General features: G+C 53.9%; 1 protein-coding gene across 1 annotated transcript; it reads right to left on the bottom strand.

The window, feature by feature from the left end:
- Positions 1-3,246: 3,246 nt before the first annotated feature.
- LOC138759113 (uncharacterized) lies at positions 3,247-15,091 on the bottom strand. Its single transcript, XM_069929049.1, has 9 exons — positions 14,735-15,091; positions 12,173-12,261; positions 10,004-10,137; positions 8,947-9,060; positions 8,095-8,215; positions 7,666-7,774; positions 6,967-7,053; positions 5,880-6,274; positions 3,247-5,100 (listed from the first exon to the last, which is right to left on the bottom strand). The coding sequence occupies exons 2-9, from the start codon at positions 12,225-12,227 to the stop codon at positions 5,027-5,029; spliced, it is 1,089 nt and encodes a 362-aa protein (XP_069785150.1). The 5' UTR covers positions 12,228-12,261; positions 14,735-15,091; the 3' UTR covers positions 3,247-5,026.
- Between the last annotated feature and the right edge of the window lie 5,117 nt (positions 15,092-20,208).

Below are 20,208 nucleotides of genomic sequence, written 5' to 3'. Positions count from 1 at the left end.
AAGATCAAAACCACAGAAATGCTGGAGGAATTCAGCTGGTCTCACTGCGCCCATAGGAGGTAGATACATTACGGACGTTTCGGGCCTGAGACCTTCCTCAAGTTATGAGCAGCAAAACCAAGGAGCTGACTGTGGACTTCACAAGGAAGCCAGGGGAACACAGCTCAGTCCTCATTGAGGGCTCAGTGGCGGAGAGGGTCAAGAACTTCAAATTCCTGGGGGTCAACGTCTCCGAGGATCTGTCCTGAAGCCTCCACGTCGATGCCATCATGAAGAAGGCTCACCAGCAGCTATACTTTGTGAGGTGTCTGAGTAGATTCAGTACGTCACCGAAATCTCCCATAAACGTCTACAGGTGAGGACTGCGAGGAGCATTCTGGCCGGTTGGAACGGAGGCGCCAAATCTCAGGACAAGAATAAACTCCAGAGGATAGTTCGCTCGGCCTGCGACATCACAGGCCCAAGACTTCACTCCACTCCTCTTCACTCTAGCGCCTTTCAGATAGGGCAAAAGTCCAAATGAAAAGACAGAGAACCTCCGCAAAATCACACAACCACTTACCTCTCTAAATGTGTGACGGCCGCCTCCAAGCTGCATAATCCAACTCCTCTCGCAGAGGGATAATGAGCAGAGTGCAGCACTCCACTAATCTATCTGAATGGACAGCCAGTGGGGACCACCAGGCCAGGGGTGGCCGCCGGAGCAGGGGATGTCTGAGGGTGGCAGGTGCAGGCTGTGACAGCCCCGCTGGCAGCTTCAGCTCCTCACTGGGTGCTTCAGTCTTCGGGGCAGGGCAATGGCCGTCTTCCATAATCTAACCATAATCCCCCTCGCAGCTGGAACTGTTTTGGAAGATCCACAGCAGTTCCAACTGTGTGCAGGATTAAGGGTAAGGAAGACAGCCATTGCTCTGCTGTGTATTTATGACAGGTGGCACGATGGCACCAGTCACCTCCATTGGGTCTGGAGGGCACGACAAGGTGCCTCTGGATATGAATGGATCACTGGAGCAGCCTTTTAGGGCTGCTGTCTAAAAGGTAAGTGCTTAGTTTTCCATCCACTCCTGCAGCCGGCCTCAAGGCAGAGTCCTGACAAGAAATGGGCTTCTGCTACCATCGGGGAAAAGATTCAGGAGCCTGAAGACGAGCACTCAGTGGCAAAAGGATAGCTTCTTCCCCTCTGCCAGCAGATTCCTGAAGGATCAATGAACCAAAGGCATGACCTGTATTTTCGTGCAGTTATTTTTATTTTTATAGTAATATTATAAGATGGTTGTAATATGAACGCTTGCTCTGTGACGCTGCCGCAAAATCATGAATTTCATGACTTGTTCATGACATTAAGTCCTGATTCTGAAAAGACAGGCGTCTGTATTTAAAGGCTGTGGAAAGAAAGGTGGTTGGGGGGTGGGGGGGGGGGGAGTCCTGAAAAACAGACAAAAGGTGTTAATTGGATATGATACACGGATAAGAGAGAGAATTTTGGCCTGTGATAGAGGGAAAAGGGAAGAGAGAAATCAATTTTAGGACAAACCAGGAGGCTGAGTCCAGGGTTAATGGTGAGATAATTTAGGGTGAAAGAGTGGATGAACAGAGGAACCTTGGGGAGGAATTGAAACTATCCTATCAACCTTAAGGTCACCGCAAAGGTTGATAGGATAGTTAAGAAGGCCTATGGGATGCTGGGCTTCATTAGTCAGGGGATTGTGTTCAGTAGAGAGGTCATGGTGTAACTCTACAAATCTCTGGTGGGACCCCACTTATTGTGTTCAGTTCTGGTTGCCTGTGGAGAGGGTGCAGAGATTCACCAGGACATGGCACATGAGGGAAGGTTTGCAGAGCTGGGACTTTTCTCTTTGGAGCGTAGAAGGGTGAGAGATTTGATAGAGGTCTACAAGATTATGAGAGGCGTAGATCGGATGGACAGCCAACCCCTGTTTCCCAGGGCAGTATCAGCAAACACCAGAGGATGTGTACAAAGTGAAGGGAGGGAAGTTTAGGGGAGACATCAGTGGTAAGTTTGTTTATGGCTTGCCAGGGGTGGTGGTGGAGGATGGAACATTGGGGGCATTGACACAGGGACGGGAGAAAAATAGAGGTTTACAGGGCAGGGAGGGTTTAGTATGTTTTATGGAATATATGGGTTAGCACAACATCGAGGGCCAAAGGGCCTGTCGGTTGTGTTCTATGAGAGAGGGAGCTAGAGGAAAGGAGACATGGGGATAGATGAGGGTGTGGAGGGTTTTCTAACAGAAACAGGTTGATGTTAATGTTATCTGGTTAGCTGGGCCCAGTTGGAAGACAAGGTGTAATGTTTCTCAGCCTGGCCGTGAGTGCATGAGACCACAGACAGACATGTCGGCCATGGAATGGGCGGACGCTGGGAGATCCACACCATTGCAGACGCTGGGGAGAGCTCAGCTGATCTCGCAGCATCCACAGGAGGAAGAACATCAATGACATTTTGGGTCTAACCCTTCAAAGCCTGTACAGGGCAGCCGTCATCAGGACTGGGCGGTTGAATCCGGTGCTGTGTCTTCATGTTCTGCTCTCCTGGTCCACACCAGCCATTTCCTTACAAGATCCAGCTTTTCTTTATTGTCCTGTATTAAAAGTGTCACATACACGAAACTTGCTTTGCCTGCAGTAAGGTGGACAGATTCGCCACTGGCAGAAATTGCCTGGCACCCCTTAGTTGGAGAAAGAGAAGCAAATGAGAGGACCCCCCCACCAAGTCATCGAGTGTCCGTGGATTCACCTCCAACGCTCCTGGAGCCACACAGACTCCCGTTCAATCCACCGGCAACCTGAGCCCCAGATCTGAACTTTCAGCACCTCGGCTCTCGCTTCCTGGTTCTGATACCCGGTACCCCTTCAGCCAGTCTCCAGCAGTCCCTTGACCAATCTCCAGCATCCCGCAGCCCTGGCACAATCTCCCAGCTTTCTGGTCCCCTGCGCCAGTCTGTCCCTCCCACCCCAGAATCTGCAACCTCCGCTGTGCCCTCTGCTGGTCACAGGCGCTGCCATCTTTGTACCGACCTCCATGGGTGCAGGCTTTTACTGACAAACTCCTTAAACAGGCCATTTAAAGCCTCTGGCATCAGAACTGGGTGGTTGGACCCTGTGGAGCAGTGCTGTGCCTCTGCTCCCCACTCTCCCTGGGTCCAGGACAGCAGCAGCACTGCCGTTTATCCTTGGAATGATCTAACGTTCCACGTGAGGGAAGAAAGAAGCCAGTATACAGCATTTGGAGACAATCACATTTCTCATTTACTGAAATGATACCAGCAACGAAAAGATTAGTATGAGGAACGATTGTCGGCTCTTGGACTGTAAGCGTCAGAGGGCAGAGGGATGAGGGGTTCCTCATTGAGGCATTTCAAATGCTGAAAGGCCTGCACAGTCGATGTGGCAGGGAGGTTTCCCATGGTAGGGGAGTCTAAGACAAGAGGGCACAAGGTCAGGATAGAGGACATCAAGTTAAAAGGGGATGTGGAGAAATTTCTATAATCAGTGGGTTGTGAGTGAGTGGAACTTGGGTGGCCGTGGAAATAGGTCGATGGCAGAGATCACTTAGTATTCACTTAGTTAGGGCATCAAGGGTTACGGGGAGAAAGCTGGGGAGTGGGTGGATGGATCAGCTCATGATAAGAAAGGCAGGGAAGACTGGATGGGTTGATCGGCCCACTGTTGCTCATGTTGCAACATGGTGAGACCACATATGGGGTATTGTGTTCAGTCCTGGTCACCTCATTATAGGAAGGATGTGGAGAGGGGGCAGAGGAGATTCACCAGGATGTTGCCTGGATCAGAGAACATGTCTTACAAGGCAAGGTTAGCAGAGCCGGGACGTTTCCCTTTGGAGTGTAGAAGGATGAGAGGAGACTCGATCGAGGTCAACAAGATTATGAGAGGCATAGATCGGGTGGACGGCCAGTGCCTGTTTCCCAGGCCAGGATCAGCAAACACCAGAGGATGTCTGTACAAAGTGGAGGGAGGGAAGTTCAGGGGTGTTTTTTTTTACACACAGGGATTGTGGGGGCTTGGAATGCCTCGACGGGGTGGTGGTGGAGGCTGGAACATTGGGGGCATTTAAGAGACTCTTCGACAGACACATGGATGGAAGGAGGGTTAAGGAGTAGGGAGGGTTTAGTACTTTTTTAATGGAATATATGGGTCAGCACCAGATCGAGGACCGAAAGGCCTTTACTGTGCTGCAGTGTTCTCTGTTCTAATATCTTGTGATCTCTAATCACAGTTCAGTATTTATCAGAGTCTGGTGCAGACAAGGCTACCTGGGGCTTGTTCACAAGGGGTTGGGGGGGTGATGGATTGAAATAGGAAGGGGCTGGATTCACCCGTTTGCCAGCCGACCATGACATTCCCTCAATCGAGGGCAGGTTGGAGGGGGGTGTTAGTCAGATGAAGGGTTAAGTGGGTGGGAGGGGCGGGATAACAGGGAGGGGGCAACGGGGTGAGAGGGGGAAGCCTGAGGGTGCTTTTGAGGGTAATGGGGGATGGTTTAATGATCAGGGAGGGATGGGGGGATGGGAGGCAATGGGGAGAGGTAATGAGGGGAGTGGGAGGGAGTCAGGGAGTATTTGTGGGGAAATGAGGGAAAGGGTAACTTGGGGATAATGAGGGGGTCAGAAGGAGGAATAGGGGGTAACAAGGAGGTCGGGGCAGGGGTAATGAGGGAGTCAGGGAGGGAGTTAATGAAGAGGTCGGGAAAGAGGTAACCAGGGAGGGAGTTAACAAGGAGGTCGGGGATGTATTTCGAGGGGGCGGGGCATCAGCCAATCACGACCAGCACCATTGGTTGGGAAGAGAGACAAGGCGGAGTCAGGGGTCCTTTGTCCAATCACCAACAGCGTTTCCAGCCAGCTCGTCCCCACTCTGCTTCCATTGTCCAATCAGCAGCTCCAGATCTACAGCCCCACCCCACCCCCCAACTCCCCGTGGATCTATCTTCCAATCAGAGACTCTGGCTCAATAGTACCGCACCCCCTCCAGCTGCATCATCCGATCAGCGGCGGCTCCGCCAGGTCTCCAGGTCCCGTCTTGTTCCAGAGCGGGGGGTGCAGGTGGACAACATGGATTCTGCAGGGAGAGACAGGGGGAATGGGGGGGAGGGAGGAGAGGTGGTGGGGGTTGTAGAGGAGGTGGGGGAAGGGATGGGAGAGGAGAGGTGGTGGGGGAGGGACAGATGGTTGGGGAAGAGAAGAGGAGGAGAGGAATCAGAGGGGTGAGGAGAGTAAATCACTCGAAACACCTCCCCCCCATAGTGCAGTGGTCAGGACTCGGGCAACCACTCGTTCACATTGGGTCAGCACAGTCTCTACAGGCCGAAAGGTCAGCTGCAGACTGGTTCCCCACTGTTACTACCTCCATCTCTCCAACCCCTCCCCTCAACCAAGGTACATTGTACACCATGTACCCCTAATGATCAGGGGTATCTCTGAGGGCCGAATGGCCAACTCTACCCACCGAGGGGATGAAGGGCCATCTCCTATCCCCCCATTAAGTGGATGAAGGGCTGAATCCTGCCCCCCTATTGAGGGGCTAAATGCCCATAGCCTATCCCTCCACCAAGGGGCTGAAGGGCCATATCCTAACCCACACAGAGGGGCTGAAGGGATATCTCCCATCCCCCATCAAGGGACAACGGCTATCTCCTATACCCCTACTAAGGGGCTGATGAGTCATGTCATCTCCTGTCCCCCTATCCTATCCTTCACTGAGGGACTGAAGGGCTGTTGCCTATTCCCACTTTGGACCCGACCAGGATATCCGGGCTCCTATCTCCTGTCTCGGGATGGGCTGAATGTCCCGATGCTACCCTGGCCGGATGGGCTGAGTGGCTGGACCAAGGCCCTTACCTGTATAAAGCCGGTGGTGGTGCCCCCCAGCCACTGGGTCCCGGGGAGGCCCTGAGGTTGCAGACCGGACGTACCAGTCCCGCAGCCCCTCCAGCGCCAGCGCCCGGTGGATCTCCCGGTCGAGGAGGGCAGTGGGGACCGGCCGTCTATGGGCGCATGGACCCTGGGGCCCCTCTGCCGCCTGCTGCTGCCACTCTGGGCACCGGCTGCCAGCCAATCGGAAGGCCGAGCGCCCGGCGCGACTCCGCGGAGTCCCGCCACCCAGCCCAGGGACCTCAGAACTGCTGCTCCTCCGGGTGCGGGGCTGCGGCTCTGCTCCTACATCACCCCGGGGCTCCAGCGAGGGGTTGCAGCCATCTGCACGTTGTCCCCTACCCGGGACCAGGATAGGGTACCTGGGGGTGGGAAGGGAGAGGGCGGGAGAGTGGGAGGGGCAAGGAAGGAGACAGTGGGAGGGATGGGAAAGGAGGGAGGGAAGAAAGAGAGGGAGAGGAGGGGAGGAGTAGTGTGGAGATGGAGGGAGAGAGGGTAGAGGTGTGGATGGGGATGAGAGAGGGGAGGAAGGTAGGGGTAGTGTGGAGATAGAGAGAGGGTAGGGGTGGAGAGGATGATAGAGGGGAGGAGGGTAGAGGTAGTAGGGAGGTGGAGGGATGGGGAGGGAGGGAGAGAGGGTGAGTGGGAGAGGGAGGAGAGATGATACGGGGAAGAATGGGGGAAAGAGGTGGAGAGAGGAGGAAGTAAGTGGGGGAGAGGGGGAAGAGTGGAGGAGAGAGGGGGAGAGGAAAGGGGGAGAGAGGGGTGAGAGAGAGGGGGAGCGAGGGGCGAGAGATGAGAGAGGGGGAAGAGTGGGGGAGGGAGGAGTGAGAGAGGGGGAAGAGTGGGTGAGGGTGGGGTGAGATGAGAGTTGGGGTGAGAGGGAGAAAGGGAATGATGTGAATTAAGAACCATTACATGAACCCCTCATGAATTTGTATACCAGATCTCATCAACCCTCCCCCTTGGACCCCCAACCCCTTGGTACACTGAAACTCCCCCCACTCCTCCACTCTCCTCCTTGCTTCTTCCACCCTTTGCCTGCTCGCCTCACCTGAACCTTCCTGCCCTGTCCCTGCACACCGCGGGAGACAGAGATCCGTTGCTTCTGCTGGCCCCTGACACACTCCTCTGCAGCAGCCTGGAGAGAGAAGAGAAGGGAGGTACTACCCAGCAACACGGTGTCGGGGGGCACGAAACTGCCCAGCAACCCAGCGTCAGGGGGGTGCGTCATTGCCCGGCAACACGGCACGAGGGGCATGACAATGCCCGCCAACACGGCATGGGGAAACTTCACTGCCAGCAACATGGTGTCAGGGGGCACGAAACTGCCCAGCAACACGGCACGGGGGAGTGTCACTGCCCGGCAACACAGCATGGGGGCATGTCACTGCTCGGCAACACAGCATGGGGGCATGTCACTGCCCAGCAACATGGCACGGGGGGAGTGTCACTGACCGACAACATGGCATGGGGGGCACGTCACTGCTCGGCAACACAGCACGGGGGCAAGTCACTGATGGTAACACGGCACGGCAGGGGACGGAAAAGGGGGGAGGAGGAGAGAGAGGAATGGGAGAGATAGGAGAGGAGGCTTGGTAGAGGGGGAGAGAGGAGAGGGTGGAAGACTACAAGGGGTGAGGAGGGGTGGGAGCAGGCTGAGCATTGACGTGCTCTGGAATGTTCCATACAGACGGGACAGCGATCTTGTGAAGATTTGATTTCCCCCCTCCCTCCGTCAATCCCCACTCACCTAATTGGACTAGTGAGGCAGGTTCCTGTCCGTCGGCCCTGGTAGAGTTCTCCAGGCAGGAGAGTCCAGCTGTTTCCACAGCCGATAGTCTGGCCGTCTCCCCGTCCGTCTGAACAGAAACGAGAACAAATGGGGTGAGGTTGAGGGTTAGGGATGGGTGGGGGAGAAAGAGCAGGAGGTCGGACAGTGTTCAGCTCCTTTCGCACTAACCTGTCACCCATTGCCCAGGGGTGGGGGTCACTAATATTAATCCCCCTCCCTCAGTGACTCAGCTCCCCCGGGGTCCTGACGTTAATCCCCCTTCCTCAGTTACCCCTCTCCCTCCAGGGTAACCGACATTAATCCCCCCTCCCTCAGTGACTCCTCTCCCCCCGGGATCACTGACATTAATACCCCTCCCTCAGTGACCCCTCTCCCCCCCGCCAGTACCTGTGTTCTGGGACATCTGCAACGCCGCCTCCTCCATCCTGTGTTTCTGCTGCCGCATGTACCCACGCGCGATCCCCTCAGATGTTCGCCGGACGTGGAAGTAAGTCTCCATGTTCTGCCACTGGAGTCGGAGAGGGGGTTGCAGAGAGGTGTGTGGGGAGGGACAAGATGTGAGAAAAGGGAGGAGGTGAGTGGGGAAATCTCCTCCACCCCCGATAGCATGGAAGGCCATTCTACCCATCACCTTCAGGCTAGCCCCCAGACCAAATTCCCCAACCTTTTAACGTCCCCCTCTCCCCGAAGGTGTCTCCTTCCCGTGGTCATGCACCCCCCACCCATGCCCCTTTAAATCCCCCCCTCCCCTTGTTTCACCCCCTCCATTCCCGAGCCAGAGAGAGACTGTCCCTGATGTTGGAAACCCCAGGCTCCTCAGAAGTTCCCATCTCAGTGAACAACGGCCCAGAGAGAGAGATGTGGCAGATGCCTCCCAGTCGCTCGAGACCCTCCCTCACTCACCCCAGTCCTGGGAACATCACAGCGGATCAGTTCCACTCCCCGCCTTTCCCACCTCTGGCACAGACGGCCAGCTGACGTTCTCAGCTGTCTTCATGTACAATTCGTAATGGGACATCTCAGCTCCTGAATTCAGTACCCCCAATCCATGCCACTTTCTACCTGTGTCCCCACTATCAGGGAATGGTCCTTGTATCCATAGGTCTCTCTGTTCTTCAACACTCCCCACTCCCCTGTCTACCTGTGACCCAACTGTCAGGGAACGATGTCTCTGTACCTCACTCCCGGGAAAGGTTTATTCTGTCTATAAACCCAGAGATCGGACCCCAGCGTACCTACCTGTCCCTGGTGGGGTTGTAGTGTCTGTCTCCCTCTCCACGGCCTCCGACTGACTGTCGGTGGTTCCTCACCCACTTCCAGGGGGTACTGTTTCGGAAGGAGTCCTGTCAACTCCTGTCAAAGAGGGGAGGGGAGAAATTGAACTAATTCTCCACTGGAGTGGAAGACAGGATGGGGAGAGGGTGATGGGGTTCAATCTGCTGTGGTCCCACACTTGCCGCGGGTTTAACACCCTTCACCATTAGAACAATGGCAGGAAATGTGCTGAGATCTGGCGGGATATCCCCGGGATCTAGCATGATGGAAAAGGGAAGAGTGGCCCCTTTCCTGTTCCTGCATCTTCTTTTGGGGGCGGAGTCTATGAGCAGGGGCAGGGCCTGTCAGTGAGGGAGGGGTGATTACTGTAGATGGGAGTGAAGTCTGAGGATTGGGGAGGGGCCTGAAGGTAAGGGCATGGTCTGAGTGAAGAGTGATGTCTGTGGGTGGGGGTGGAGTTGATGGGTGGGGGTGAAGTCTGAAGATGAGAGGCATGTTCTGAGGACAGCGTTGGACCCTGAGGGCAGGGATTAAGGGAGGAGCAGAATCAGTTGGGGTGGAGTCTGAGAGCGGGGATGGGTGTGAGGAAGGGGTCAGGTCTGAGGGTGGGGATGGGTATGGGAGGGGACGGGTCTGAGGGAGGGGAAGAGAATGAGTGAGAGGACAAGACTGAGGAAGGGAATGGGTATAAGGGAGGGGACAGGTCTGAGGGTGGGAATTGGACTGAGGAAGGGGATATCTGAAGGTGGGGATGGGTTTGAGGGAGGGGACAATTCTAAGGGAGGGGATGGGGCTGAGGGAGGAGGTGACTAAGGGAGAGGTCTGAAAGAGGCCGGGTTCTGTTTGCCACAATCAGTTGAAATGGCCCCACTCCCCTCATATGCTCATCCCACCCGTCCCCCCACCCCACATCTCTATTGTTTCTACTCCCACATCCCCGACCCCCACCCTGCCCCTATTCTCAGCCCCCTACCCTCCCCTTCAGTTCCCACCCTGTCCCAGCCCCCACCCCCGGACTCACGGCCTCCTGCAGACACAGCTCCCTCAGCTCACTGATCTTCCTCCGCAGAACTTCCTCCACCCTCTGCCTCCGTCGCACCAGCTCCAGCCTCCGCTCCGCCTTGGCCTGCAGCACTATGCGGTGTCGCTGCCACCCTGTGCCATCGGAGGGATGTGGTGAGAGGGTGGGCATTCCCATGGGGCCCTGGCTCACCCCAGTCCAGACGGACCCAGTCTAGTCAAGCTCAACAACCTGCTCCAGTCTTGACCGATCTGGTCCAGTCCAGTTCGACAACCCGCTCCAGTCCAGACTGATCTGATCCAGTCCAGTCTGATCTGGTCCAGACCAGCTCAACAATCCACTTTCATCCAGACCACCTCTAGTTCAGTCCAGCTCAGCAACTCGCTCCAGTCCAGATTGATTCCGTCCAGTCCAGCTCGACAACATGTTCCAGTCCAGTCCAGCTCAGCAACTCGCTCCAGTCCAGACTGATCTGGTCCAGTCCAGCTTGACAAACCACTCCAGTCCAGACTGATCCCGTCCAGTCCAGCTCAACAATTGCTTCAGTCCTGACTAACCCAATCCAGTTCAGCTTGACAACCTGCTCCAGTCCAGACTGATCTGGTCCAGTCCAGCTTGACAGCCCACTCCTGTCCAGCTTGACAACCTGCTCCAGTCCAGTTCAACAACTTGTTCCAGTCCAGACTGATCCGGTCCAGTCCAGCTCGACAAACTGCTCCAGTCCAGACTGATCCAGTCCAGATTGACAACCTGCTCCAGTCCAGTTCAACAACCCATTCCAGTCCATTTTGACAACCCACTCCAGTCCAAACTGATCCGCTCCAGTCCAGTATGAAAATCCGCTCCAGTCTAGACTGATCCGGTCCAGTCCAGCTCGACAACCTACAACCCACTCCAGTCCTGACTGATCCCGTCCATTCCAGCTCAACAACACGCTCCAGTCCACCTCAACAATCACTCCAGTCCAGACTAACCCAATCCAGTTCAGCTTGACAATCCGCTCCATTCTAGACTTATCTGGTCCAATCTAGCTCAATAACCCAGTCCAATGCAGACTGATCTGGTCCAGTCCATCTCAACAACCCACTCCAGTCCACATTGATCCAGTCCAATCCAAACTGATCAACATTGATCTGCTCCAGTCCAGGTTGGTCAGGTCCAGTCCAGCTCAACAACCTGTTCCAGTCAACGCTGATCTGGGCCAGTCCAGCTCCACAATCTGCTCCAGTCCAGACTGGTCAGGTCCAGTCCAACTTGACAACCCGCTCCAGTCCAGTTTAACTCAACAACCTACTCCAATCCAGACTGATCACAAACTGATCACAGACTGATTTAGATTGGTCCACACAGATCTGCTACGGTCCACCTCGACAACTTCCTCCCACCCATTCCAGATTCAATCAATTCCATCCAGTCTGCGATTATTCCAGTTCACTCTGGTCTGGGTTCGCTCCAACCAGGTCCAGGCTTAGTCCACCCGAGTCTGAGTTCACTCCACTGAGTTTACTCCACTCTGGTCTGGGTTTACTCCATTCCAGTCGAGGTTTACTCCACCTGGTCTGGGTTTACTCCACCTGGTCCGGGTTTAGTCCACTCTGGTCTGGGTTTACTCCATTCCAATTGAGGTTTACTCCACTTCGGTCCGGGTTTACTCCACTCTGGTCCAGGTTTAGTCAATATTGGTTCAGATTTACTTCACCCTGTCTGGGTTTAGTCCACCCTGCTCTAGGTTTAGTTAATCCCAGTCTGGGTTTACTCCACTCCAGTCTGGATTCAGTCCACTCTGGTGCAGGTTTAGTATACTCCAGTCTTGGTTTACTCCATTCCATTCCAGGTTTACTCCATCTTGGTCTGGGTTTACTCCACTCTAGTCTTGGTTTTCTCCAGTCCGGGTTTAGTCAATATTGATTCAGATTTACTCCACCGAGTCCAGGTTTACACTACTTGGGTCCAGGTTTAGTCCACTCCAGCTCCGTCCATCCTGATGCAAGCCCAGATCACTCTGGTCAGATGCAACCCGGTCCAGGTCCAGATCCAGTTCAGCATCATCTCTGACCCTGGTCTTCTCTGGTCCGGTCTCGCCAGCCCACTTCCAACCTGGTTCCAAATGCAAAAGCCAGCGAGAGAAAGATCCCCAACACCCGACCCCTGACCCACAGTGTTACCTACCCGGAGTGCCAAGATCGCCAGTTGTCATGGTCACCACTTCACCTTCGACCTCCATGAATGGGGTTGGGTGGGTGGATGCAGTCGCCCTCCTGGATACAACACGGGGTGGGGGGGGGTGCAGTGGGCAGAAGGAAGATCGTCAGGGGCTGGCAACAGAAGGTCCAGATCCCAATATTTCCTGGGATGGTGCGGAGGGAGCTTCACTCTGTGTCCCACCCCGGGGAGTGTGTGACAGGAAGGTGTGGAGGGAGCTTCACTGTGTCCAACCCCGGGGAGTGCCTGACGGGACGGTGCGGAGGGAGCTTCGCTGTGTCCCACCCCCAGGGAGTGTGTGACAGGATGGTGTGGAGGGAGTTTCATTCTGTGTCCCACCCCTGGGGAGTGCATGACAGGACAATGTGGAGGGAGCTTCACTCTGTCCCACCCCCCGGGGAGTATGTGATGGGACAGTGCAGAGGGAAATTTTTCCCGTCTTTCACCCACACCATCTCAGCCTGTGCCATGATTAATGGGGTAATCGTACCTGCCCGTTCTCAGTCACAGAGTTTATCTCATCCTTCCAGAGGCGGTTGTGGAACAGACAGGCTGATGTCAGCGATTTTGCCGGTTGTCCTGGCCTGGACTGAAGGCAGACAGGGAAACGATATGATACTGCTCTCAGTTTGTTGAAGTACCCTGAGAGGGGAGGCAAGGTGTGGCACACAAACCCAGGGAATGTACCCCCCAGCCCTGGGGAGGGTGGGGAATCCATCTGTACTGCGCTGGGCAAGAATCGGTTTGAACCAGCAGGCTGGTGTGGACTAAATCAGAATGGACTTCCCATGGAAGGACCAAACCTCAGTGAACTGTACAGGAGTGGACCAGAGTTCAGAGACTGGAACAGAGTTCACAGGACCGGACTAGAGTGAAATGGACTGTAGTTTATGACACCGGACTGGAGTAGTCAGGACTGGAATGGAGTGAAACGCACCAGAGTTCATGAGTCCGGAACGAAATTCACTGAAGTGAAGTGCATCGAACTTGACAAGTCTGGAACGGACTTCACCGGACTGGACATGAGTGAACTGGTCGGAATTCATGAGACCAGAATAGTGTTTACAGGACTGGACCGGAGTCGATGAGACCGGACTGGAGTGAAGTGGACTGGAGTTCACAAGATTGGAAAGGACTTCACTGGACTGGAATGGAATTCACAGGGCTGGACTGGAGTAGACCAAAATAAACCGGACAATAGACAACCCGATTGAAGCAGAGAGAAGGCAGACCGGACTGGAGCAGGTGGGACTGGACTGGAGTAGGCAAACGGAGTAGATGAGACCGGACCGGAGTTGACAGGACTGGACTGGGTAACAGACAACCGGACTGAACCAGAGAGAAGCAGACCAGAATGGAGTAGATGGGACTAGACTGGAGTAGAGACAACTGGCCTGGAGTAGAGAGGGCTAGACTGGACTAGAGTATGCAACTGGAGTGGAGTAGATGAGACTAGACCGGAGTTGATGGGACCAGACCAGCTAAAAGACTTAATCAGAGAGAAGCAGACAGGACTGGAGTAGATGGGGCCAGACCAGACTAGAGTAGACAACCTGAGTGGAGTCAATGAGACTGGACTGGACTGGATAAGAGACAACTAGACTGAAGCAGAGAGAAACATACTGGACTGGAGTAGAAGGGACTGGACTGAAGTAGAGACAACTGCTGCCACGCAGGACTTGGGAATGCTAGTGCATGAATTGCTAAAGATTGGTTTGCGGGTGCAGCGGGCTGTCGAGAAGGCAGATTGGCCTTCATGGCTGGAGGATTTGGATTCAGGAGGCAGTGAGGCTCTGCTGCATCTGTGCAAGGTCCTGGTGGGGCTGCACCCGGAGAACTGCAGGCAGTTGTGGTCTCTGCACTTGAGGAAGGCCATACTGGCTTTGGAGATGGAGCAGAGAGGGTTCACCAGGTCGATTCCCGAGATGAGGGGGTTGGCCTGTGAGGAGAGATTGAGGAATTTGGGACTCGCTCACTGGAATTTAGAAGGATGAGAGGGTGTTAATGTCATTGACCCCAGGGGGAGAGGCATCAGTGAAGGAGGGGGGATTAACGTCAGTGACTCTGGGGGAAGAGGGGTCACTGAGGGAGGGGGGATTAACATCAGCGACCACTGGGGGGAGTGGGATGTCACCGAGGGAGGGGGATTAATGTCAGTGACCGTGGGGGGAGAGGGGTCACTGAGAGAGGGGGGATTAACGTCAGCGACCCTGGGGGGGGGGGGGAGAGGGGTCACTGAGGGATGTGAGAGTAACTGTCCCATTCTCTTAGCCTCTCTCTCGTTCTTTCTCACACTCTCACCCCCTTCCCTCCCACTCTCTCCTCTGCACTCTCCCTCACTCACTCCCTCCCTACTCCCCTCCCTCTCGCACTCACTCTCCCACATTCTCTCTCTCCCATTGTCCCTACCTCTCTCTCCCTCTTTACTTTCTCTCTCACTTTCTCACTCTCACACACACACTCTCTCTCTCTCTCATACTCCCTCCCCCTCCCCTCCCTGCCGGACTCTGTCCCGAGTCCCATCCTCACCTCTGTCCCTCCGCGGCTCCAGGCGGTTGGGGACGGGGACGGGGAGCTCCGCTCTGCCGGCACCGGGGAATCAGCTCCAACCCGTCCGGAGGAGGAGTGGGGGGGTGGGGGTGACCCAGCACACGATGTCCTCCGCTTTCCTTCGTCCTCAGCTTCTCCCCTCCCCTCCCCTCTCCTCCCCTCTCCTCCTCTCGCTCTCTCGTCCTTCCTCTCGGTCTCGGTCTCTCTCTCCTTGTCCCTCTCACTCTCTCCTCCTGTCTCTCTCTTCTCTCCCCTTGTCCCTTTTTCTCTCTCCCTGTCCCTCTCACTCTCTCCTCTCTCTGGTCTCTGCCCCCCCCTCTCCCTCTCCTCTCCCTGTCCCTCTCACTCTCTCCTCTCTCTCATCTCTGCCCCCCACCCCCCTTCTCTCTCTCTCTCTCTCTCTCTCTGTTTTTCTCCCTCTCTCGCCCTCAGCTCCAAGCCGCCAACTTCCTGGAGCCGTGACCTGGATTCCGCACATTCCTGCTTGCGCAGGTTAAAGGTGGAGCTCAGGCTCGGAGAGAGGGGAGGGGGAGAGAAAGGGGGGAGGGGAATGGGAGAGAGGGAGGAAAGGGATAAAAGGGAGAGAGGGGAGAGGGAGAGAGGGGTTGGAGAGGAGAGAGTGGGGAGTGGAGGGGTGATAAGAGGGAGGGGGAGAGGGGTGATGGAGGAGAGAGAAGGGGAGAGGGGTGATGGAGGAGAAAGGTGATAGAGGGGGTGATGGGGAGAGGCGGAGTGGATGGAGGGTGAGAGAAGATGGGGTGGGAAAGCAATGGGGAGGATTAAGGGGGTGCAGGAAGTAGGGGAGGGAAGATTGAAGAAGAGGGAGGAAAGGAGGGGGAGGTTGAGGGGAGGGAGAGGAAGGGGGAAGAGGGGAGGGAGAAGGGAGAGGAAGTGGGGGTGTAGAGCATGTCCAAAGAACCAAAGACTTGTTGATCCAAACCAAGGCTTTTATTAACTAAAATCATATCACAAATAGGTCGACCAGTCCAGAATGACCTCTCAGCCAATCACAGTCATCCTACACTACAATCTGTACTATCACATGGGGGGAATCATGTTTATTGGCATCTGATTGTACATGTACAGGTTGGGGAAACAGCGTTTTCCGGTTCTCAGTGCAAAACACACACACACACACACCAACAAACAATATACAGGTAGGTCAACTACTTAACCTGTAAAAATAAATAAATAGTTTTGCGAATACAAGAGTCTTGGGTGGTGGTGTGAGCAGTTCCTTTGGTCGTTCAGTATTCTCACTGCCTGTGGGAAGAAGCTGTTCCGCAGCCTGGTGGTGCTGGCTCTGATCCTCCTGGATCTCTTCCCTGATGGGAGTAGCTGGAAGATGCTATGTGCAGGGTAGAAGGGGTCCTCAATGATTTTGACTCAACTATCCCGGTAGATCACATCAATGGTGGGGGGGGGGGGGGGGGGAGGGGGGAGGGAGACTCCTCTGATCCATTTCCCTGCAGCGACTGTATCCACACTGTAATGCAGACGGCAAGGACACTATCAATGGAGCTCCTGTAGAAGGTTTGTGTGATGGTGGCCGGTGGCCTCACCCTCTTTAGTCTTCTCAGGAAGTGCCTTCCTGACAAGTGAGGAGATGTTGAGTGTCCACTGGGTGGTGAATGCAGGCTCAATGAATTGATTGGGTTGGGACATGGATGGGAGAGCTCTGGAGGGTTGTGGAACAGGAGCAGGTCAGTGGGATGAGGAAGGTGATAGTTGGCACAGAATGGAGAGGCTGAATGACCTGCAGCATTCAATGATAGATCACAAGTTAAGTCAACTCCATGCTGTAAAAGGGTTGGTTGTCTTGGAGTTTGTGAAATGTGTTCAAGAAAGTTTTCTTATCAGTAGAGGGGATGCAGTCCTGGATCTCCTATTAGGGAACCAGACAGGTCAGGGGGCAGGTCTGGGTGGGCAAACATTTTGCGCCCAGTGAGCATAATGGCATTATTTACAGCATTGCCACTGGTGCAGACCCGCAGGGAGCGGGAGATACAGTCCTTCTGCAGTGTCCAACCGCCCAGTTGACTGCCGTCAGCTCCCCACAGGCTTTGAACGGCCCATTAAAGGAGGCGGCGGTCGCCTTATTTAAAATCCCGTGGGGTCTGTGCCCAAGATGGTGGCGGCTGAGTTCGGCAATGGCCATGAGGGATGGCAGACTCCAGGAGAGTGGAGGGGCTGGCTGAGGGCACCAGACAACAGAGAGACCACCCCCCCCCCCCGTATGTGGAGGAGAAGCAGAGGAGACGATCCATGGGGGAGGTGACTATGGTGGTGGACCAGCGAGGGGGCTCTGCAGCTGAGGGACCAGTGCACGCAGTGGAGCTGCTGGCAACTTAAGGTGAGGATCTCGCAGAGGCTGCTGGAGACCAGCTCGAAACTGGCTGAAGGGTACCGGGTATCGGAACCGGGATGCAAGGGGCAACGCTGAGGGCGCTTAAGGGTCCCTGACCATGTTGGAGGTTTGGATCTGCTTGGGTTTGGACTGGACTCTGTGGGGCTGTGGAGCAGTGGAGGCAAATCTACGGACACTTGGTGAGGTGGGGACACTCTCTTTTGCTTCTATGACTGGAAGAGGCGCTTCAGGTAATTCCTGCCGATAGTGAATTTGTCTGCCCTACAGCAGGCTAAAGGTGATTTTGTGTAATAGGACCCTGTTTTATTACATGACAATGGATTGAATCTTGAATCTTGACCTCCAATCCATTTATCTGCAACAAACGAACAAGATTGTGATGCAGATGGTCAGACCCTCTTGATGAAGCTCCTGCAGAAAGTTGACAGGAAGGTGGCTGGTGGCCTTGCAGTCACAGCTTCCTGACAAGTGATATGTTGAGTGTCCACAATAGGTCACCAGTTAAGTGAAATCCAAGGAACTTGGTGCTCTCCACTGTGTCATGGAGGTTACCCATTCTTCATCCTCCTGAAGTCCATGATCGATTTGTCCACGACAAGGCTCAGGTTGCTACTCAAGTACTGTTTCATGAGATTTTCCACCTCTTCTCTGACGAGCAACTCATCGTTGTTGCTGATGGGGCCAATGACTGTCGTGTCATCTACAAACCAGATGATACTGTTGGAGCTCGATTTGACAATGCTGTTGTGGGTGAGAGAGGGAAGAGAAATGGGGAGATGGGAAAGAGAGAGAGGGGAAGGGTATGTATGAATGTACTTTTTGACTGTGTGCATGACAAACTCTCCACTGCTTGCCTCGTTATATACCCATGACCGTGTGGCCAAATACAATTCCAACGCCATCTAAAAGTTTGCCAATGTCACAACAGTTGTCGGCAGAATCACAAATGGCAATGAGGAAGTGTACAGGAGGTAGATCCGCTCATTGAATGGTGTAACCACAACTTTGTGCTCAACGTCAGCAAAACCAAGGAGATGATTGTGGACTTCAAGAGGAAGTCAGAGGAACACGACTCAGTCTTCGAGAGCTCAGTAGTGGAGAGGGTCAAGAACCTCAAATTCCTGGGGGTTAACATCTCCGAGGATCCGTCCTGAATGAGTATCATGAAGAAGGCTCGCAGCAGCTAGACCTCGTAAGGTGTCTGAGGATATTCAATACATCATGAAAACTCCTGTAAACCTCTACAGATGGACCATGGAGAGCATTCTGTCTGGTACGGAGGCATCATTTCTCAGGACAAGATTAAATTCCAGTGGATTGTTAACTCAGCCTGCAACATCGCAGACACCAGACTTCACTCCATCGAGGAAATCGACATGAGGCAATCTCTCTCCTCAAGGACCCTCAACACCCAAGCCATGCCCTCTTCACTCTACTACCATTGGGAAAAATGTACAGGAGCCTAAAGATGAGCTCTCAGTGGCACAAGGACAGCTTCTTCCCTGCTGCCAAGATTCCTGAATAATCAATGATCCACAGACACGGCCTGACTTTTCGTGCCCTGTTATTTTTATTTTTTATAATAAGTGTTGTAAGATGGTTATAATATGAACGTTTGCTCTGTGACACTGCCGCAAAACCCAAAATTTCATGACTTGTTCAATGCAATAAATCTTGATTCTGATTGTGTGTGTGTAATGTTTCTATATGTGCATCTGTGGCTATGTGCCTGTGTACGTGCATGACTGCATGTGTGCTGAGTGTGTTTCTGTGTTTGTGTTTGTCTGTGTATGTACGTGCATGCATGTGTGCCTGTGTATATCTGTGTGCGCATGTATTTGAGACCATGTGTATGCATGAGTGACTGTGTGTCTATGTGTATGTATATTTGCCTGTGTATATGCATGAGACTGTGTGCATGTAGGTGTGCATGTCTGTCAGTGTTTGTGAATGTGCTTGTGTGGGTGGGTGCATGTGTCCGTGCATGTCAGTGTGTGCATGCAATTGTGTGCGCATGTGACTCTGTGTGTATGCACTCGTGTGCCTGGGTGTGTGTACATGTGAATGTCTCCCCACTGACCCTACTGTTTACCTTTCAATGAGTATCTCAGCTGAAGGTGAGCAGCCAATCAGTGTCAGACACACCTGTGAAGGCCCAATCACTTCTCACACCCCAGTGGAGAGCCAATCAGCAACTCACACACCCACGGAGGACTAATGGCATCTTGCAGACTAATCTCAGCTTTCTACAACAGCAGAGAGCCAATCAGAACCTCACATAACAGCAGAGGGCCAATCAGATCCTTGTGGATCTGCAAAGGGCACTGGGTGACACTATTCTGGGGGGCCAGAATACCTGACTGTAAAGCTGTCAATGCGGCTGTCGGGTTGCCAACTGAAAGTGGAGAACCCAGCCCCGAGGAGCACTAACCTAACCCTCCTTGGGTAGGTATATTCTCCGGCTCGGAGCATCCCCCGTTGCACCTGAACTCAGCAGCGTGAATGCAGCCCAAGACACAATCCTTCTAAGATATTTAATATAAGATTTAATATCCTATTAAGTATTGTTTCTCTTGCCATCAGGTAGGTAACAATTTAACCACAGCGCCTTACGTTTAGTTAGTGACCTTAACGTCGCAAAGCATTTATTCGGTTTTTAAAAAAATCTACTTTGGAGCATTAGATACATAACCAAAAACTCAGTAAAAAAATAGTTCATCGCTTCCAAAACGCAGAACCTTGACAACTGAAGGCAGGGCTGCCAAAGTTGGCCCAATTAAATGGTGACATAAATAAGAGGTAAAAATTAAAGGTCTGAAGATATCTCAAGAGATACAGGGATTGGAGAGGGGAAGGGAATGCAGCAGTGACAATGGCCACAGTCCACAGGAGCAGCGTTTGCTCAGACGTGGCTCTCCTTCGGCCGGCACATTCAGGTGACAGAAAGGCATCTTCTCCGTGGTCACCTGAACGTCCCTGCATCTGAGCACCTGAAAGTGGCTTAACAAAGATTCTGCCTTGTTGGGGCGGGGGGGGGGGGGGGGGGAGGGAGGGAAGGGGAGAGCGACCGAGAGTGCTCTTGGCA

The sequence above is a fragment of the Narcine bancroftii genome, chromosome 3 (assembly GCF_036971445.1).
Source record: "Narcine bancroftii isolate sNarBan1 chromosome 3, sNarBan1.hap1, whole genome shotgun sequence".
Lineage (NCBI taxonomy): Eukaryota > Metazoa > Chordata > Chondrichthyes > Torpediniformes > Narcinidae > Narcine > Narcine bancroftii.
This window is presented reverse-complemented; position numbering and strand designations above follow the sequence as displayed.